The sequence below is a fragment of the Molothrus aeneus genome, chromosome 1 (assembly GCF_037042795.1).
Source record: "Molothrus aeneus isolate 106 chromosome 1, BPBGC_Maene_1.0, whole genome shotgun sequence".
NCBI classification, from domain to species: Eukaryota; Metazoa; Chordata; class Aves; order Passeriformes; family Icteridae; genus Molothrus; species Molothrus aeneus.
Genome location: NC_089646.1, coordinates 18,915,857 through 18,937,291, shown reverse-complemented (window position 1 = coordinate 18,937,291; position 21,435 = coordinate 18,915,857). Strand labels below are relative to the sequence as shown.

Below are 21,435 nucleotides of genomic sequence, written 5' to 3'. Positions count from 1 at the left end.
TGGTCTGCTATTCCCAACACACCCTTGTTCGTGCTGTTTGTTGGTCTTGCAGTAAACTGGTATAGCTGAAGAAACCCTTTATTTACAGCCTACTTGTCAGCTGGATCTGTTCCTGCCCAGTTTCCTAAATATTGCAGACAGTTTTATGTAGGTATGAAAATAGAGACTGGGAGTGAAGTAGTTGGCAAAAGCAGAGGCAGCTTCATTCCACGGCAGCATCCCTTGGCCCCTTGCAAGGCTGAAGGTGTTTGCTGAATTACAGAAAGGTGTGGGCAATATGAGTGGTTTGAATGGCACAAAAGATGGGAATTAGAAGGAAACCAGGATGAAGTAAATGCTTGGTAATTAGGTGTTAAAGTTTGGTAAGAGCTGTCTTGTAATAGAAGATCTGGCCTGTTGGTATAAAGAATTTGAAAAGTACTTTAGGATTGATAATTATTATCTGAGTTTCAAATAACGTCCATGGTGTAGACATGTTACAGGCAAGACGTTGCTGTTGCTCAGCATAAATGAGACTTGAGGATGGTGTCAGAAATTGCAACTGGACAGTTGGACAATATTTGCAGTATGAAATCAAATGCTAAATAGGGTCTGCCTGTTTATATACATCTTTTCTTTAATGGAAAGCTGAAATAAGAAGTTCCCATACTTCCATATAAACCACAGTATTACCCTGTCAACCCTACAGTGCCTCTGGACTAGGATTGCTTTCTGACCAACAGAGACAACTATTACTTCATCAACAGCACCAGCAATTTCAGCAGTTACTAAGCACCCAGCAACTCACATCAGTAAGTTTTTCAGTTAATTATGATTTATTACTGTATTGTATTCTAAGACATGGATAAACTCCTCAGCTTAATATAAATAGTAGTAATGCATTAAATTTGATATTAAAGGCTTTGATAATATTTTAGTCTTTCAGTTGCTTCAGCCTTTTTGGATGATAGTCATGTAAAATGTTAGGATATTATTGGGCTGTGTGTATGGCTAGAATAATAATTCCCTTGTGCCTTGAGTTCCATTTTGTCCTGTGTGGACATGGAGGCTTGTCTCTCTCAGCATCAGCTGTGGGCAGCAGAGCTTGGGAGCATGTGTGGATTCTAACAGGACTGTGACCTGTCTTTGATTCCACTGGAACACCAGCAAAAGAATTTTGGATATCATCTCATGAGCTGTCTTTGCTCTGCTTGCAGTATTCATATAGGGCAGTAGGTAACTGGTTTAACTATTTGTATTGTTAATTGTATAGTTTTAGTACAGTCTTCCCAGGTATGTTTGTTCTGACAGAGGCCTGATGAAGCCAGCAGGCTTAGCTGAACTTCTACTGAGCTACTGGTTTCAGGAAGTCTGACAGGAACTTTCTTTCCCACAGTCTCATGGAACTTCATTAGTGTAACCTAAATTAGCTGGGATTAGTTTAAGGGTTGCTCTAACTGAAGATCTGGATAAGCAGGAACCCAGGGAGGAGCTATTTTTCAGCAACTAATTACTGATTTTTTTTTCTTCCTCCTCCCTCTCCCCATATTACTCAAGGAACAGCATCAGGCCCTTTTGTATCAATTAGTACAGCAACAACATCACCATCACCAACACCATCAGTCTGAAGTACAGCAATTGCAGATTACTGGAGGAGCACAGATACCCATAAACAACTTACTTTCAGGCACACAGGCTTCACCACTGAATGCAGCTGGTACCAACCCATTCCTTTCAATTCATGGAGATAATGCAGCTCAGAAGGTGACAGTAAGTATCCTTCTCACCTCACTTTCCATGCAGTACCTCCAGGAGGTAACTAAAAGATAAGAAATAGGTTCTGTGCCTGTATTCACAAATCAAAGGTGGTGGATTTTTTTGTCTTTCTTTATTTTATTCTTCTTGAGCCTTGGACTGCACTTAAATGAGGCTCAGAAATGTGTGAACTTGTAGTCACACCAAACATGTCTGCAGCACATTGTTGCTTCTCTGGATCAGAACACCAATCCAGTGACCCTTGCTTTCCTCTTGTAATTACAACTGCAGCCCTAGTCCTCCTCACCCTACTTCTTCCCCAGTATTGTGCCCACTGGTTTGTGGATCATTCCTTTTACCACCTTACTGCCTTGGCCAGGCCTCAGGCCCTGTGGAGCTGTGGGGATTCGTTGAGGAGCCCATTGCTGGGAAGGTGGATCCTGTGCTAGGAGAATGTGCTCTGTACATCCTGCTGCTGGCCTGGGAGAATGAGGCTGTGCATTGGGGGGCTGAGAGGCTCTTCTGCTTTATCGAGTAATAAAACCTTTCCTGGACAGATAAAGAAACAAGACACATTTTTCTGGCAAAGATGTTCCATTATCTTCAGTAGTTGCCCATAATCTCCATCCCCAAGACAAGAATTCTTTATTTCAAGAATTCAGAGAACAGGCTTCATTCTTTAAGGGTCCTACAATTAAGATAAAAGGATAAAGGAAGGAGCATATGAAACTTGGAAAAACAAAGGATGAATAGAGCAGGAAGACAAAGTTTCAGCATTCCTTGGAGACGACAGCAAGTGATAGTGGTAGAGAAGAAAGAGCAGCTTGTCTGCAAGAGCAGGTAGGGAGAGTTTGGGCTAAATAAGAGTCCCCACTCCCAAATCCTCTGGCTACTTTAGGAGCACTGTGGTGGAGGACTCGGGCTGGGCTTCTGCGTAGCTTGGGCTACTTCCAGGCAGTACTCACTTCCAGACACAAACCACATAAATGATGAGTTTTCAAGATGATTTTTCCTGAAACAGCTCCCTTCCATTCAAAATTGTGAGCACTTCCTTTTGTTCAGCTTTGTCCTTTGGGGTTTGGGCAGTTGTGACATCAGAGCTGTGAATGGTCACACAGGGCTTGCCTCCAGGCCTTGCCTCCATTCAGAAATGTTCACAGTTTGTTCTCATGTTTAAAACTGATCTCCCCTCATTTTCCAAAAATTAGTAGTGAATGGAATTGAGACCCTATATTTGGTGTACATCCAAGCAAAATATTCTGTGTGATCTTACTTAGATTTTTTAAAATGGCCATTACTAGGTCTGTACAGTGCGGTGTATTTTTACAAACATGCCATTACAGTTTTTATGTTAACAGATGTAAATAAATCCAAGAAATCTCAGAACATCTTTTGAACAAAAGCCCTTACCAAAAACTTCTCTTGAAATTGATTTTGTATTTTTTAAGGCTGGAAATGAGACAAGTTGCATAGATTGCTGAACTGTTCTTAACAATTTCTCTATTTGCCAGAGTTCAACTGTTTTAATCTCATTTGCAGTTGAAACAGGTTTTCAGAAATTTCTGAATGCTCAGTGAATGAGATGAGATTTTTGCTCAGTCCTGTTCAATACTTGCAGGAAATGTCTTTGTAGCAATATATATGAAAGAAAGAATTGTGATGGGGCAAATTGGAAATTGTATTTCTTCTGATGGAGAAGTGTAGATTTCAGCCCTCTCCAGTGGGCACATGTACCAGAGGTCACCCGGTGTTTCTCTTGGCCATCTTGCAGTTTCAGAGAGACCCACAGCCAGGAACAGCCACTCTTGTTGGAAGGAAAGTAGAAGGAGAGTCGGTGTTTTCTAATGCTGCCTCTCATGACCTTAGCATTAGTTGCTTGAGTACAGGACTGCTCCTTTAATTATTTTTTCCTTTCCCACTTCCCATTCTGCAGTACATGGTTATTTTTTACAATGCAGCAGTTACTATTTAGATGTAACTGCTAGTTACTATTTAGATGTACTTTGTCATCTTTATGAATTGAATTTTACTTAGCTTTGTATGTTATAATCTGATTTTTAGAAGTATTTTCTCTTACACAGAGGCTCAATGATAAAACTGGACCAGTTGCGTCAGAGAAGAGTTGACATTTGAATGACACTTGAGCCCTGCACATCCTGCTGTTCTAGCACTTCATGTGGCTGCAAACCCTGGGTTCCCTTTCTGCAGATTGAAAAAGAGCAACAAGGAACTCTTACTGCACAGCAAGAGGTTAATAATTTTCATAAGGATATTTTTGGTAGGCTTTCATTTGCTTTCTTGTTGCACTAAAATGGATATACTTTTTAATGTCTCAGACTGTGACGTAGATAAAACTCTGCAAATCATAATTATTTTGTCAATATGATGGTACTAAGTACAGATTCAACAATGGAAGAACATAGACTTTACTCTTCAGTCCTGATCTCACAGATTTAAAGGCTATAAACTGTTTGCAGTGATGCATTGCTTTGGTTTCAGAGCAGTAGTTTTAACAGTCCAACCCCAGCCCATCTGAACTGCTGCTGCAGTTGGAATAGATCCTTTTAGACTGAGCTTGTAATGGCAGCTGGGACTTGCTGTTTGTAGTTTCTTTTTTTACACACCTGTTTTGGAACCTGACTCATAAGGGAATTGACTTCTGAACTTTTTATTCCTTTAAATTCCTATTGTTGTACAGTCGGAGTTTTTCTTGAATAAGAATTATGATATGGAATCCAAAGTTTATTAATTTTGGTGTAGGTTTTAGAGTTTTGAGGTTTTTAAAGGAACCAGATTGGTTCTAGTGACAAAGTTTTCTTACCAGATGAGAAGGCCACACTGGTAGAAGTTTGTGTAGTGTTTGGCCTAAACCAAGTGCCTGTTGCTACCTCCATTTTGTTGAAATGGCTGCAAACAGCTGATCATGCACTAGACGTGTCCTTGTTAGCAGCGGGAATTCTCTGTCTTGCACCAGCAGCCTTGTTCTGCCTTTCCTAGAGGTGTTTATACCACTGTAGAGAGCTCAGGCAGATTGTTACCTGGGTCACTTTTCACTAATAAATTACCAAAAAAGTGAATTACCATTTCCCACTAAAATTTCCCAGTGGGTGAAACGGGTGAACTTGTGTTCCAACACTTTGGGCAGTTGCTGATCTCGTGGTGAGTCTATGCAGGGTGGTGAAGGACAGTTTAAATGGGGGTAATGACCACTAATCAAGAGTGAGGTGGGAATTATTAGCAGAAAAGACCCAGCTGTAATTAGACCTCCACTGTGTACTTATTTGGAAGAACATGTTAATTCTGCAATATGTTTCTTAGTTAAACATTGCACAGTTCTTACCTCATTTCTGTAAATAAAGTTTTGTGAATCTGTTTTGTATTGTGAAGAATTCATAAGAAAACATTGATATTTTGATTTGTAATATTTCTAATTAGTAGATTTAATTGAAAAAGTAAAAAATAATTTATTTTTATATGTTCTGGGGAATTTTTAAAAATGTCACAAATCACTTTTGTAGATACTTTACAAAAGTAAACCAGTGGTTTATTTTACTTACTCGCCCCACTGGTGGATATTCTGTAACAATTTGTACAAAAGGTAAGATGGAAATGTGCTGTTATTTTGACTAGATGTAAAATTCCAAGTGTATGAAAAGATATGTACAAAGCTTTTGTTAATAAACTTTAATAATGTTTATCATTGTATATGACTTGTGTGAATGTGAATCTTGTAGAAGAAAGGAATATTTCTGTTAACATCATATGACAGGAAGGGTTTGATTTGCACATGGCTACTAAATTTAATTACATAAAGGTTCAAAAAGTATTTTTCATGTACGTTTTTGCTTTCAAGTGACAGTGACATAGCTGAAAAACTGTTGAGGGGTATTTCTGCCTGTTGCAGCCCTGGGACTGATGTCAGATTTTGCTTTCACCCCTCCAAGAGCAATGACTGGCCCCACAGGAGCAGCGGCTGTTGTCCCTCAGTGGGGAGGGGACGGTTCCTTCCCTGCCCTGTGCCTGGGGTGAGGGGAGGAGCCTGAGGTTGTTGCTGTAAACTTTGAACTGCACTTTCTGTAAAACCAGCTCAGTGCTTTTTTCCATGAATTTAGTTCACTGTCCATAGGAAGGCTGGTAAATAGCTGAGCTGAACTCCTGGTTTTTATTTCCCAGGAAGCAGAGACCGTGACCCCTCCTGCACAGTCACTTGAAGATAAAATGTGAGGGGTTGTGCTCATCAGGGGGTGACAGACAAGAGCTGCATTGTGGCTTCCTCAGTTTTTAGCCCCTCTCTAGTCAGAGGCAGCCTGAGGCTCAGGGCAGCTTCTGGGACAAAGCAGCAGTAAGATGGGGTTGCTATTGCCTGTGCCATTTGAATGTTCCATCTGCTCAAACCTCCTGTATTGAATAGATTTGTTTTATTTTCCAATGGGGACAACTGAAGTCCTGAAAGAAGACTGGTAAATGAAGAAGCTCAGAACTTACAGTAGGGAAATGTGAAACATCACCTGGCACAGCAAAGGGGCAGCACTTGCTCCCACCCTCCCCAGAACTAGAAAAACCTCCTGACATTTTGGGGGTTTTATGCTTTAAAGTGAAGAGGTTCAGGAGACTTTCACTGCTGAAACCTGTACAAGGGCCAGGAGCTGGCAGTGTTCTGGCCCTGTTGAGCTCTGGCTGTTGGTCAGTGCTGAGAAGGAGATTATAGAGCATGGAAGGCCGGGCCCCAAAGTTACACTTGGTACTGCCAGACCTGGAGAGGAGGGGGAAGAAAAGCCCAATCTGCCCCTGCTCCAGCACAAAGGCTCCAGGGAATCCTGAGTGCCACCTCTCCTGGAGCCATGGCCTGCTGATTTATTCATGGACCTAAACCAAAGCCAAAAACCCTTAGGCAATATAAGTCACCTTGTTCCAATTGGAGCATACCATAGGAATCAGTAAAATTGCTAAGTCCTGCCTTTCCTTGTGTATTTCTCCTATTGGAGAGATGGCATAAACTCTGGTACCCATCTCCTGCTAAGAGAAGTGTGAAATACTTTTAAAATTTTCAAAAGAGATTGGTGCCAGAAACCCAGAATAGCAGTGGGTGGTTTACAGTACCACAGTCTTGGTGTGCCAACAGCAACAGCAAGGAAATAATGAAAAGGACAGTTCTGACATCCAAACAAAAAATTGAATTCACCAGCCCTTCAAAGAACGAGACCACATCAAAGCCAAGTTCACATGAGGGCCAGATGCAGTCAAAACCAACCTTGTTTCAATGACTTTTCAGGACCTGACATGAAAGATGATGGTCTGTGGCTGATTTGGCACCAGTTCAGTAAAGCCCACAGTGCTGTCCCTGTGGAATGCCTTGGATGACAAAGCAGCCCAGGCCCCTGCACAGGTCCCTGGAGCCAAGCTGCTGAGCTCTCCAAGTGTTGGGAACTGTCCTGGGCTCAGTGGTATGAAAGCAAGCACAGACTAAACCTGCTGTATTCAGATGATTTTTTACCAAAACCCCACTTTACTCACAACAATGACAACAAACCTTATGGCTTACAGAAGGCAGCTAAAATTCTGGACAGCCTACATCTGAAATCTTGCTTTTATCAATTTTATCCATTCAAGCTGTGTTAGCAGGAGCAACTCCTTCAGCAGTAGCACTGTTGTGACATTTAAACTGATCAGTTTTCTGATGCCTGTTTTTCATAAGCTGCACTGAAATCTTACTGTTGGCTCTGCCTAAAGGAGAACTCTTCACCATTCCTGTTGTTTTCAGGCCCCATCATCTCACAAAAAAGTCACATTGCAAAATCTTTCCTGAAACTTTTTTTTAATTAGTTCAAACACTGAGAACTATAAAGTTGAGAGTAATATAGTCCAAACATGTACATTTACAAAAGGACACTGCAGAAGAGCATCTGCTGGTCTTTCCTCTAGAACTAAACAGCCTAAATGAGAGCACTTCCCACCAACTCAGGCATATTCTACTTGTGTATGGATGTCAGGATCCTCTAGCTTGGCATTGGACTTTATCCTCAGCATGGTAAGAGAATATTGCCCTTCTTGTCTCATCTGCACCAAACAACTCCTTTCCATAGTGTTCTGCCCATGCCATCAGCAGAGATGAGCAAAGACCTTAAAAGTGGGCTCACATTGGGCAAATTTAGGTGCAAGTCAGGATGTAGAACGTACAGCACAGACTGTTTCTAGGACTGAACACAGTGCAAAAGCACTGCTGAGCTACAGCTCAAAACTGCCCAGGAAAGAAAATGTAATTTGCTAGCAGGCAAATGTTTACTTAAATCTGCTAGATTCTGTGCTAGAACAAAAGTTGGAAGAAGTTGGTTAAATCCCAAGTCTTGGGTGACCTTGGGTTTCATGGACAAAGTTTTAGAAAAACAAGCTCTGGTGGGGGGTAACAGACCCATGAGAAAACAAAGCCTGGCTACAGTCTTCCACTTCTCTGATGAGCATCATGTCTGACCTCAGTCACCACAGACTAAAGGCACTGATAAACTGATAAACGGGCTGTGTCATCATCCACAAAACACTTGGCAACCCAGAGAGGACCCTGAGAGGCTCTGAAGGTGTTGGACTCTTACCGAGGCCTCCTTCCTCCCTATGGCCAAACACTAGAGCTAAAGCTAAGGGTGGGCAGCTCCCCTGGCCCTTGAATTGAATATGAACATTCACTGGATGCAGCCTGGACAAAGCCTTCACTACCCTGCTCTGTGAGGAATGGCTCCCAGCTGGGATCTGGGATGGGATCCACTGGTGTAGGGCACTGAATCACATTCCCCATCCCAGACCTTCAGTTCCAAAGGACCCACCAGTGCTACACTGTTCTTCCAGTTCTTCCTACTGAGACAGCTGGCCCTGTCACCAATCCCTGGTGCAGTGCCCCTGTGCAAGAGGCCAATGCATTTCTCCTACACAGCCAGCCTGCCCCTGCTTTCAGGAAGGTTCAGCCTTCAAGCAGTAAGGATGCAACCCATCAATTCCCTTCCATCCAGGCACAAGCAGCACCTGTGATTAGACAGACATGCACCACTTCAGGTACTCAACCTGACAGTGTGGCATGTTCAACCTTTGCTCATCCTTAAACATCTTCCTTCAGGTAAACTGGATTTGTAAGAGCATTGTTTTATGTTTCTGGCTGGGAATGGTCTTACAAACAAACAAACAGACAATCTTACCAGTGAGCAGTGCTTGTCCTTCTTCCTTTGACCCTGTGCAGAAAGGCTGTGTGGAGGGAAGCAGAAGGGGTTGGGAGGTGTGACTATTGCCCCTCACCCTCTGGGGATGTGGGCAGGCTCCAGCGGAGCTCACCCCCAGCAATAAAGGTGTCAAGAGTCCTCCTAAGTCCTTGTTACACTTGCTACTGGATTTTTTTGCCCTGACACCTAAGCTATTTCTCACTCCAAACTGAGCCCATTGTTATTCTTCACAGCCACAGCAGATTTGTAACAGTTCCATATGGATCACATCAGGGAAGCAGATCACATAACTGCAAAGCTCTCTTTTACATACCTGGAAGATTTTTCTTTCCCTCTAGTCTAGAGCAAATACCAACAATACCTTCCTAGAAAATCAGGCAGTGCAAACACTGGATCATCCTCTCTGCTCTCTTCTGGATGCTCTGCATCTCAAAAGTGTGACACACTGAACCAGGCATACCATCCCAGGTAAAGTCCTGTAAATCCAGAGTGGAAAAGAAAAGACGATTCTCTCCTCCTCACAGGCTAAACTCTTCCATTACTTGCTTTCTCTTTTAGAAACTGCAGAAATATTCCCATTACCAGTCTATTTTTTTCATGAACAGTACATCTCCATTTGCTCTTATTCTATCCCAGCTCCACCCATTAATTTTCACCAATTCATTTCACCATTTTAGGAGCTTTTCTTTGCAGCCATTTCAACTACCTTGCTTTACACATCTAGTCATCTCTCATTGAGTGTTCTGGATGACTAAAAGCTTTTAAAAGTTTAGTTTTCCTGATACCTCTTGAAAATACCTCACTTGATCTCACTAAGATTCTTCCTTCAAAGTAGCACAGAATTCCTGTTCCACTGATTAGCACCCAGATCACAGCTTGTGAGTATCTTTAACTTCCGGTACAGTTAAGCTGTGAAGTTCTCTGTGAAAAAAAATAATAATTCAATGCATTATTTTGTATCTGGCTATGTTTCCATAATATCATTATTTCTACCAACTAAGATTTTTTAATATGAGACAAAAAAAAAAAAAAAAGCTTCAACTGGAAGGGGAACATATATGGAACACTGTTATATTCCTTAAATACTTAGCCTTTAAAGCTTTATGGGAATGGGATGAAATGTTGTGAAGTGCTGATCTGACAGAAGGAGCACAATTGCCAGTTTCTGGGGAAATCAGCAGTGGGAATAGCAGGAACTTAACAGAGACTTTCAGCTACCAAGTTTCAATTCTGAGTTCAGATACGTGATTTTCTGAGTTTTCATTTTGATTTTGTATTAAAGCTAAAACAATTTTTAGAATCCTGGTATTAAATCACAATTTGAATCGTAAATTGTGCTTTAAAAAATGCAAGTCTTTAATGTTTCTTGCACCAGACTCTGATCACTGCTTTGATTTATTGCTGTCATTTACAGCCCATTAAGTACCCTTTGTTCCAGCATTTTAGGCTTTTCACAATTTTGGAAAAGTTATACAAAACAAAATTACAAGTATGGAATAATATAACCCTTATTACCTATTCTTCAAATTGAATCCGGGGTATACCAGCCAACCCCAAAATGAGAACTCTTAGCCCAAGACTGTTAGCCATTCTGTACTTAAAAAGCAGTCCTGAAGTACCTTATCTCTTAATTTCTAATTAAAACTGAAGGCCTTTAGCGTTTTCACCCATTTCAACTTTACTGAATCAACCATGCTATCAAATACCACTGCAGGGTTGGCAAAATAAGGTATTATATTGCAGACACATATAAATATATATGGAAGTTAATATTAGAAAGACTACTTATTTCAAAATATTACTAGATATTTCTAAGAATAAGGTATTTATAAGCATATGGTCTTGGATTTAGAGGTGCAAGAAAGAAAAGAAAGATATATATTTTGAGTACAGTGTTTCATTACTCTTGTGCTTGCTTAACAGTTTCAGGTCAATTCTATCTTTCAAAACAAATGCAAGTTATTTGTACATCCACTGGATGCAAACCTACCAGATTCAGTATGTGATTATCAGAGGGGGTTTTCCTGCAGCTCTGCTCACTTTTAGACACTGTGATCACACATCTGCATAAGCAGCTCTTCAATACAAATGCACCTTCATTCTTCAACACACAAACCAGGTAAGATGGTATAAGATTTATTAATATTTTCTTTTACTAAGGCACATGACATATAGAAATACTGAGGTACAAAAATGCGGTTTCCTGCATATGAGATTTAAAACCCCATTTTGACAAAGATGAACTACATCTCTTCTTGCTCTCAACATTCAGCTTTTAGCCATTTTTTTCTTTTGAACCAGTTCAACAAGCAACTTGTATCTTGCTATACACTCCTCCTGAAAGGAAACACAAAAGTGTTATTCAAAGGTTGGTATTTTAGTACTCTTTTAACTCTATACATGCTACTTCATTCTAGAAGAAGAGCTGTGTTCTGGGGGTTGGCTAGAGGTTTTTTTTGTTTGGGTCTGGTTTTGTTTGTGGTTTTTTTTTTTTTTTTGTTGTGGGGTTTTTGTTGGGTTTTTTCTTGGTTGGTTGGTTGTTTTCTTGTTGTTTTAAAGTTGCATACTGAATTTGAGAAGGAGATTCAACATCTAGCGAAGTGGGGATTAGAAAAATGAACTTGCAATTTACATTTCTTAGTGGCTCATTTATCTGTTTGAAGAGCACACAAACCCAAGAAACAGTTACCAGTACTTCTTGACAGTGACTGCAAGAGCAGTTATGGATCAGCCGTACTGCAGTGTCTGCTTTGAACAGTTACTCTGGTGTGAGCCACACTGCAGGCAGGTTAAGCTGAGCCTCCAAGGTCACTAACTCAGCACCTGCTGACAGCAGAAACTGCAGAACAGCTCCCAAGCCAGAGACACCCAAATCCTTCCCCAGGCACTGGGGAAGCTCCCTCACTGTGCTTGCCACAAATATTACAGGGCTTTTCTGCAGCTACAATGGCTGAAGCAAGCAAACTAAGCTATCACAACTATTAGGAAATCTAGTACACACCACCTATATCAATGACAATTAATGCTATTTTTAAAAATTATACTTAAAAAAAGAATATTAGATAGATTATTGAGCATTTAACACTTGCAGATGGATTACTTATTTTGTTTGTTCATTAAGATGGGTTGAGAAAGGCATTGTGAACATGTAAGCAAAGCAGCTTATCAATGTTTGGTTACTAACTTTGAATCAAAATTAGTTTTAAAATCTAATTTTGTCCTGCAATTCAAGATCTGAAAGGCAGAGGAGAGGTAGGTATTTTAAATGAAACAGGAGTTATTTCAACATTTTCTGTGTTAGACCAAACAAGCTGACATAAATGAAAAAAACATTTTAAATAAAGCAACAAACATGACAGTGACACTCTTTAGGTCACCTGAGTCTGGACTGAGACCACGTAAAGGCCTCACCTTTCTATATGGACCCTCATTCTTAAGATAATTATAAATTGGTAGCAAATGTGCTTCCCCTTAGTTTATACTATAGTTCTGTCAAAACAAGTCATACCTTGCTTTTTCCAGGAACGCATTTTGCTATTTTATCCCAGCGATCTGATGTTCCCTTTGAATACTGCTGCAAGGCCATTTCAAGAAGTTTCTGTTGATTTTGAGTCCACGGTTCTTCTGGTGCACGGCTTTTCTCCCTTCTTCTGCTTTCATCATCACTCTCTCCCTCTTGCTCAGTGTTATCAAAATCTTTCTGGCGTCTCCCTCTGCCCTTCTCTTCCTGTACCTCTTTTGTTGCCAGCAGAGCCGTTTCAGGTGCTTTGACAATTTTCCGTCTTCGGTGTCTAGTTTCACTTGCTAGGGTCTCCTTTGGATCTGCCTGGGTATCCATTTGCTCTGATGTAAGATTGTAGTTCCCCTCCTCCACCTCCTCCTCCCTCTCTCTCTGGGTGATTATGTGATCTGGCAGATTCATGTTGACTTTGTAATTTTTGGAATTGTGTGCCAGCGTTTTAAGCTCCGAGAGCCGAATGATACCTGTTAGAAGCACTGCTGTTACAACTCTGAAAAAGCAAAACAACCCACAAACCAGAAGGAGCTGCCCACAAATTAAAGGTTCTCAGAATAGTGCAGAATGGACAAAAAGCTCTTCTGGACTGACAGCTTAAGGAAAAACTGAGAAATCAAGGCATTCACTTGATCATCAAGGTGATGAACTTTGCCAATTAGGGCTTATCTGATCTACAGGAAGTGCTACTAAATTCCCACACTGATAGAAACAAAGAGAGCAAGCTGAACAAATGACCAAACCCCACAATAAATGGAGTAAGAAAGGAATACATCCAGGAGGATGCAGCTAAAGGGAAATGTTCCCTCAGAATCCCAGCAGTTCATTTTTCTCAAAGCAAGGCAAGGTTGCAAAAATCTCTCTGCAGAGCAGACTCTGAAAGGCACAGCTATCACCCAAACCCAGCCATTTTCAGAAGCACACACCTGGTGTATATGTAACAGAATCCTTCACCTGTTTGGCTTTCAGGGTAACCTGCATGAAAACAACAAAAATGAAAGACTATTAAAAATTTAATATTTGGGCTATTGAAGAATTCATTTTTAGCTTACCACAAAACACCTACATTGAAGACACAATAAATATGGTGAAGCTGTTGCTCTTTAGCTGCCTTTGCTCATATGTGGAGTTCAAACTGGCTTAAAGTAACCTTCCAGATTTTGTTCTAAATCATTCCTGGCTCATTAAAATAAAATAAATAATGCTATACATTTCTATTACTATCACCATAAAACACCACAGTTGATACTTAAATTTTATTTTCTTTCCTTGTTAAACCCTAATTTTCTGGCCTAAAAATACCACAAGGATAGGAGGAAAAGAACCAAATGAGTTATCTTCTATACGTTAGTTTTGCAATACTCAACAAAAGAACAGAATGACCCACACAGGTCCAGACGGTGGAGCACACAAGTGGACAGGCATTCAGTCCCCAAATGAAAGGAAACAGTTTGACTGCCAAAGATCAGCAAAGACACCTCCTAAGTCCTGGTACTGCAGCAAAAGTTATTACTGATAGTCCAGAGGATAGAGAGCTGCTTGATTCAACTTCTCCGTGTATAATGAAATCTCTGTCCTGGGAGAAAAATAACACTCATTTTAGCATTTTTGGATTTTTTAGAGTAAAAAAGTGATTGTTTCAAATTCTGTTCTGTTTGTAAGCAAACAAACAGCCTTTCTCCCAATCCAGAACAAGGAGCTTCCTCATCCCAAATTTCTAGACTTCAGGTAACAAGCCAGGCTTCACTTAAGATTAAGAAAGATTCTTTAATTATTATCTTTGTTATAAAATGACCACAGAATTATAGAATGGCTTGGGTTGAAAGGGACCTTAAGGATCATGTGGTTCCAACTCTCCTGCAATGAAGACACCTTCCACTGGACCAACCAAACCTTGAAAGCTTCCAGGCATCCATGACTTTCTCTGGGGAACCTTTTCCAGTGCCCCACCACCCTCACAGAAAAAAATCTCTTCCTAATATCTCATCTAAACTTACTTCCTGTCAGTTTAAAGCCATTGCCCCTTGTCCTATCACTACAGGCACTTGCAAAAAGTCCCTCTCCAGCCCTCTTGTAGCTCCTCTTAGGTAGCACCTACAGCCTCAAATTCAGGTATCACAAAAAAAAATCTTAAAATGTAGTACTCAAAGAATTATACAATCTTTTCAATTGCTGAAAATGATTTATAAATACTATATATAAATTCCTTATTTTTCTTTTTCATCGTGAGGACTTTATTAAAAAGCCAGAAATTGAAATCCAGTAGTCTGAGCCACTCAAATGAAACTTAAAATGAGAACAGGCAAGGCAGTGAATCAAACTTGCTACTACATGGGATGGGTTCCCTGTGCTCCCTGCTCTCTGAACCTGGGACCTCAGATGTTAACATCCCTTTAGTATAAGGTGTGTGGCAGTGTGCTTCTCAGACCAAAAATAAAAAATACATAACTTACAAAGTCAGGAATTCCTCTGTGTGGGATTTGGCCACAATAGGAATCATTTAGCCACAGCACAGACTTCTGCTGTTTTAGCTACCTAATGTTAACAATAACAATTATTCCCTACTCAGAGCAGCACTAGAGAGCAAACCTGCCAGAGGGTTGTAAAGCCATTTCCTGTGAGAAGAATTAAACATTAAGATTCAGGATTTTTGTTCTATGACAAGATTTATAAGTGAGCACCCCAATAGTTAAAATACCTTGGTACCATCTGCTTCTAGTCTGGTCTGTTTGGTTCCTCCCACCCATCTTTCTGCCCACGAAATTGCAGCAGTTTGCTGTAAAAATAGGCTGGTGCTGGATCTCCTTAAGGAAATGACAGCAAGACTTAACAAGGCAAAGTGGTCTATTTTCCCTACAAATTAAGCCTCATTTTCTGGGATGATTAAGTTCAAATGAAAACTCTGAACAATGAAATCCCAACTCTAATTAACCAAAACCTTTATCCAGAGGCAGACATCTGGCACAGAAAACTCCAGTTTCTACTCTTGCAGTACGATAAAGTTTTAATTGTTCAAAGAAAAATGTCAGAATACTGTAATATGAACAGATAATTTTAAGTGGCACTAACAGTTCTGGGACCTCTGTGATCCCAATTTTGAAAGAATAGAAGGGATCTTGCTTGAAAAATATGATCCATTAACAGAAATTGCCTTCCTTAAAAAAATTTGTATTCTAAAAAATATCTAAAATAATAAAATTAAAATGTTTGTGTTCCATCTTTAGCAGTGTCTCTACAGTACTAATAATTTAAAAGGCTGAGAGGAGCAGAAACCATTCTTGACTGCTGAACAGAATGGATCCCTAGTGGTGTCCTGCTATGCATCTCTTAAATAGAAACCATGTTATATAAACTGGATTATAACAGATTATTTTCAAAAGAGGGAGAAGAATTTGCCATGCAAACAAGTAGCTTTTAGAGCTTCCTGCAATGATGCAGTAGATTCATTGTAAATATGACAAGGCCCTATCTATCTCTGTGGATTGCAGAAAACTGTCTCTAAACCATTTTGCTATCTTTAAAGCAGGGAAAAGAGAGCAGAAAAGATTCCCTGAATAAAACAGAGCAGAATGAATTGCCAGCAAAGACAAGTACCATGAGCTGCTGCCTCAGTGCCAACTGAGCTCAGTTTTCTCTCTGCTGAACCTCTGATGTTTTCAGAGGTCAGCAATTATCATTTTATCTTTCAAGCTGAGACTACACAAGCAACACAAACTTTGCTTTGGAAGAGGTGCAAATCAACTGAATTTCAGTTTCCTTTACAAGACAGATGTCCCCAGATTCAGTTAGTATATGTATCCCATCACAGATATAAATTTTGCTGCATATTACATCTATTTGGACTGAAATCTAAACCATACCTCTCCATTTGACCAGTGAAGGATTTTGGCTTATTCCCAGATCCCAATTGCATTTAATATTTCCCCTTACATGCAGAAAATTCTGGAGTAAGAGTCTTCCCACAGGTTATCTTATGTTGGCCAACTTCACTCATTACAGCTTGGTGCAACCAAGCATTAAGTTACTCCATTCATCACATCTAATATTTCCAAGACTTTATCTTTTGAAGGCTTTAGAATATTTGTTCATGTTTTGATGGACTTTCAATTTGAACATTCACCAGGTAAGCTGGAAATAACAACTGTGTGCATGCTTTAGATACTGAAAATCTACCATTTCAAACATTGAACAAGCACTTTGAGTTGATGTAAGTTTGACAACTCATCAAGCTTCCCACAGCTTTACTATCATCATTTACAGGTTACAGGGGAAGATTATTTGTCTATTATTATTTTTGTCAGCTTTCTTCTTCACACAGCAGTCCTTTTCCAGGTGCTATGTACAGTTCAGGTTTACTCCATCTCTTTTCACTGAGAGTTCAGGTATCACTTATTTAGCCTTCAGATTTGTGTCCATCAGCCAAAGCTGTCATTGGCATTCCAGATGCTGACACAGGGCAAGAATCGTTAACATGTCAGTATTAAACTGCTGAGGATTATTAGGAATCCAGCCTATGGAACATCTGAAATTGTATTGCAATTTGATCTGTTGGAGTTTAATCATTGTTCTTGCCACTCAAACCTGCAGACTCTTCTGTTGCTCATTCCTCCATGCTTTTTGACATCCTTAATATCAATTTAAATTTCCTCTCCAGGGATGAATTTAGTGTTATTTACTAGCTAGTTCCTAGCTGATTCATAAAAACTCACTAAGTTATGCAACATAAGTTGCTCCATTCTTTCTCTGTTTAATTACTTATCATAGCTTGCTTATATGATATTATTGCTCTTTCATTAGTTAACAGATAACACACTTGGAAAAACTTATTCAAAGTATGAAGCAGTTACAGAATACTCTTGTAGTTATTACTGCTATTTGTTCCTGCATAATGCTTTAAAATTACAGTTTTCGTGTATAATAAATTATGAGTTTTATCCTGACTGTGAGAAGGTGTGCTTTTAGCCTGCTGTTACTGACAACAGCTTTCACCAGAGTATTAGCCAACCCCCTTAAGAAATCCTGGATCTGGGGACACCTTAAATAATAAGGATCAAGACTGTGAAATTGATTTAAAACAGAAGACAGAAGATCTCATATTCCTGTAAGTATTTGTACTGCTGAACAGACACACTGCATTATTTTATAGGAATCAACTTTAAATGTTGTAGTCCACCAGGGATAACAGAAGTCACAAATAAAGTCAGGTAATATCATGCACAGTGAAACAGATTTCCTTAGACAGATAAAGATGACAAAAAAAAACTGGATGCAAGCAATCAAATTGCTGGAGTAGAAATCAAACTATCTTACTATGGGATGTACAGAAAGAAACCACAGGAACAATTTGCTTCTGAGAACTCCCTTCTGAACTCAGTTTCAATAGCTCTTCAGCTATAAAAAGATTCTATCAAAAGCAAGTGGGATTAGTGGGATGATTTTACGTGATGAAAGCCAGACAGAGCTGGTTTCCTCCTGTACTGCTAACAATTAGTCCAGATCACAAAGACTAGTTGCTACTTAACAAGACACCTAGCAGTAAAAGCATTCCTCATCATGACCATCCAGATGTTAACTCTCTTATTACCCTGGACACCTGCCACCTCTTTCAGATGGGACAATTGATACTTCAGAGATATATAGGGAAAAAAATCAGAATCAGCTTAAAAAACTCTCAGATGCATAGGCAAAATCAAATTTTGCTATCACATGAATGAGAGGGTACTTTTCGCCCTGCAGGGAAGGCAGACATAAAAAAAGCACAGAACTATGACACACTTAGAGGGAAAACCATGTAAAGTCAGGTACAGTGATCCTACTGGTGCTAAACAGACACACAGAACCCTTTGGCAGAAGATGAAGAGCAATTCCCCATTCCCACAGCAGCAGCCACTGGCCCACCAGCTCAGCTGAGCCCTCCAGCACCGCCCCCAGCCCGGCTCTGCAGGGCACACACCAATGTGCCACCGAACCTTCACCATTCTCTGTCTCCTGGGAATCTCCTGGGCAACAACCCACCTTCTATCGTCCTCTAGGAGAGTATTTTGATTAGGATTGCAGCAGAGACTCACAGAAGTACAAACCTCTTGTGTTCTAATGAGATTTTAAGAAAGTAATGTGGGATTTGTAGAGGAAGAAAATCTACATCTCTTGGCTTTCCAAATGTATATAAACTTCTTGCAAAGAAGGATGGTGTTATGGTGCTACTGAACACCAGAGAGGCTGGTAACATTTTTTGTTACTCCCAGCATCTTCCTGAGCAGAAGTTCTCTAAGTATTTACTAAAGATGCAATGGTTTCTTAGCATTAACTAACAAATTTGCACTCCCAGTAGCAGTCTTCTGCACCCAGTTATCTTCCTGCATGCTCCCCATCTAGTTATGTCATGAAAAAAATGCCAAGATCTGTGTAATTATGGAAAAAATTATTGTGGAGACAGCCTGTGAGTACTTGAGGTTACTATAAAGCAATAAGAAATTTCTTGAATCTTTAAGGCTAATTTGAGTTGTAATCACATTTTTTCTTAACAAAGGAAAGCCAGATACAGAAGGGTTTTAATGCCTTTGTGGCTTTGTCAAAGTAGTAGGTTTTTACAGTTCTTCCAGAACCACACAGAGTAACTTGCCAAATTTAAAGTTCTCCTCTTAAAATCAAAATACTACCTGCTGTGTGAATTTTCTTCCGGCCTAGATCTAAACAGCTTTTCTCGTATTAGTCACAACTGTATCAAGTACTGTTTGACACAAGTCAGACAACAATAATGACTCATTCTTTTATTTCCATGTGACTCAAAATTTGTTGCTTTATACACTGACTTCCCTTTTAGACACTAAAAGAGCTTCTAAAATGCTCTTTCAGTTTTACCAGATTGTGGAAACTTCAAATCCTGAGACATAGAGCCAAATCATTCTCTATTTTTCAAGTATCCTCATTTGCTACTTATAAGACCACTTGAAATAAGTATTTCAAATCAGATGTACCTTTTTTTTTGGCACCGCTTGAGACAGCTTAGTAGAGTGTTCCAAACTTTCCCAAAAGTTGGTAATGCAACTAATCTCTAGCCACTGTGTAGGTTAAATTTCATACTAGCACAGCAAATGAGTATTTTAAGGATAACATTCTTGAAAGAACTACAAACATGTTATGAACTTAAATGAATTTGCTTAGAACCAAGAGTTGCTGCCAGCAACAATGCAATTTTATTATGCTTATGGACTTTGAAGCCATGTGTGATTCTGAACTTTGCCACAGCAACAGAAATACCCAAAACAACCACAAGTTTTATTATGAGGCAGTTTAAAATGTGGCCCGCGAAAAAGGCATATTTGATCTAAATCAGCAGATGTAGAACTTTCTCCAGTTTAAGTCCCCAGTTAATTTAAAGCAGCAAAAGAATTGTTCCTTTTTTCAGAACACAAGAGGAAGAACTTTGCAATTAGACTTGTGATAATGCTGGAGACTTTATACTGTGCTTGTTTTTTGTCAGTTAAAATCCATGAGAGAGTCTTTAGCTCAACCCTATGGGCACTCATGCAGGAGAGGAGTTTGACTCTAATTCCCACTGCAACAAGTACTTGGACATCTTATTTTGTTACTGATGATGCAAAATGCATTACCTTTCTTGACTGTCAGAAATTTGAATTCTGCAAAGAAATTCAAACCCAGCTCGCTGTGAGCTTTGTGAGACATTACATTAATTTACGCCACTCTATAAAACCTGCAGCATCACTGGCTTAACCCCTTCCCAAACCATCTATTTGGACCAAAATTGCTGTCCCACTGCCTTCTGTAAAAAAAATTTTTCCTTTAAGTGAAAGAATGCTCGGGTCATGTTTTATGAGATGAAAATCCATTTTGTTTATAAGGGGCATTGCTCTGCCCAATCTTGTAAAAATGGCAGGGACAACTGTAGGCGTGCACAGAATAAAACTGTACAGTGAGAGTTCTGTGAACAGCAACCACCTTTTCCTGCCTCCAAGTATCAAGAGAATCACTCTGGTGTGTCTGTGGGATTAGCCAGGTGTTTGAAGACTTCACTCTCAGACTGAGGGGTCTACATGGCCTATGTATTATCTAAACCCCATCTCAGATATTCATAACCTCTCTTGGACCTCGATCTAGGTCTTTATACTTCAATAAGCAACTGGGAGAACTACTGATTACATAAATATATGCAAACTGCTAAGGGTGAGTGTTTCAAAATATCCACAACTGGATTGCACTGTAACTGAGTTAACACAGACACAGTACACAAAATGAAATATAAAACAGTCTTAGGAAAACAGTTAATCTCCAGAAGCAAAAGACCTAATAAATTCATGAGCTTTTACATATGGACCACTTCTCATATAGATGTTTTCTTGTTAGCAAAGTAATGAGCTTGCATTTGTCAAAAATAAGAAATCTACTTTACAATGGCATATGAAGTGTAATGAGTATGAACTCACACAGTCAGACTTACAGGCTGAAACTGTTGCTTGGGCATACAAGAGATATCACAAAATATGCACCCACCCCCCCAAATCTTATGCTTTCAGGTTTCATGGTAATTCAGAATGTCTGCCACCTGGCTATTGTTTTGCTGTCTACCTCAGTGTTCTTCTATACAAGCAGCAAATCCCAATCAGTCTGTTTTTGCAACACAAATGCATGAGATTAGTGACTGCAGGAGCAAACAGAATCAGTTTAAATCCTGTAAGACAACTGAATGATATTACTTCACAAGTATGAAATCTGAGATCTCTTTGCCTTTAATTCAAAAAACCTGTACCTAATAATCACATTAAAGTCTGTTTGGCATGCCAGACAGCTTTTACTTCCTCTATTATTTTTACAATTTGAACGTCCTTTGTAGTTACTGAAATTAATTTATGCCTTTCAGCAAATATTTTTTTTAAACTTTTTATCTATAAAGGTTGGTATTGTCAAGTACAATATACTTCTATAATTTCACATCTAAGTGCTTTTCCTCAATTTTTAAATTCAGCA

The 21,435-nt window shown here is 39.6% G+C and overlaps 2 protein-coding genes across 6 annotated transcripts in view; one reads left to right on the top strand and one right to left on the bottom strand.

The window, feature by feature from the left end:
• MLLT10 (MLLT10 histone lysine methyltransferase DOT1L cofactor) overlaps positions 1 to 5,439 on the top strand; it is a 123,872-nt gene extending 118,433 nt beyond the window's left edge. For 3 of the 4 annotated variants that reach the window (XM_066552343.1, XM_066552335.1, XM_066552352.1), the window contains 3 exons: positions 689 to 791; positions 1,537 to 1,749; positions 3,816 to 5,439. In XM_066552343.1, coding sequence (XP_066408440.1) covers positions 689 to 791; positions 1,537 to 1,749; positions 3,816 to 3,860 — 361 coding nt within the window. In that variant the 3' untranslated portion in view covers positions 3,861 to 5,439. Of the gene's footprint in view, positions 1 to 688; positions 792 to 1,536; positions 1,750 to 3,798 lie in introns of all 4 variants that reach the window. The other variant, XM_066552360.1, reaches the window with a different exon arrangement.
• A 5,617-nt stretch (positions 5,440 to 11,056) lies between these two features.
• Positions 11,057 to 21,435, bottom strand: part of DNAJC1 (DnaJ heat shock protein family (Hsp40) member C1) — a 108,431-nt gene continuing 98,052 nt past the window's right edge. For both annotated transcript variants that reach the window (XM_066561607.1, XM_066561527.1), the window contains exons 10-12: positions 13,377 to 13,425; positions 12,445 to 12,920; positions 11,057 to 11,273 (exon numbers count right to left, since the gene is read on the bottom strand). In XM_066561607.1, the coding sequence (XP_066417704.1) occupies positions 11,205 to 11,273; positions 12,445 to 12,920; positions 13,377 to 13,425 (594 nt within the window). In that variant the 3' untranslated portion in view covers positions 11,057 to 11,204. The remainder of the gene's footprint in view (positions 11,274 to 12,444; positions 12,921 to 13,376; positions 13,426 to 21,435) is intronic.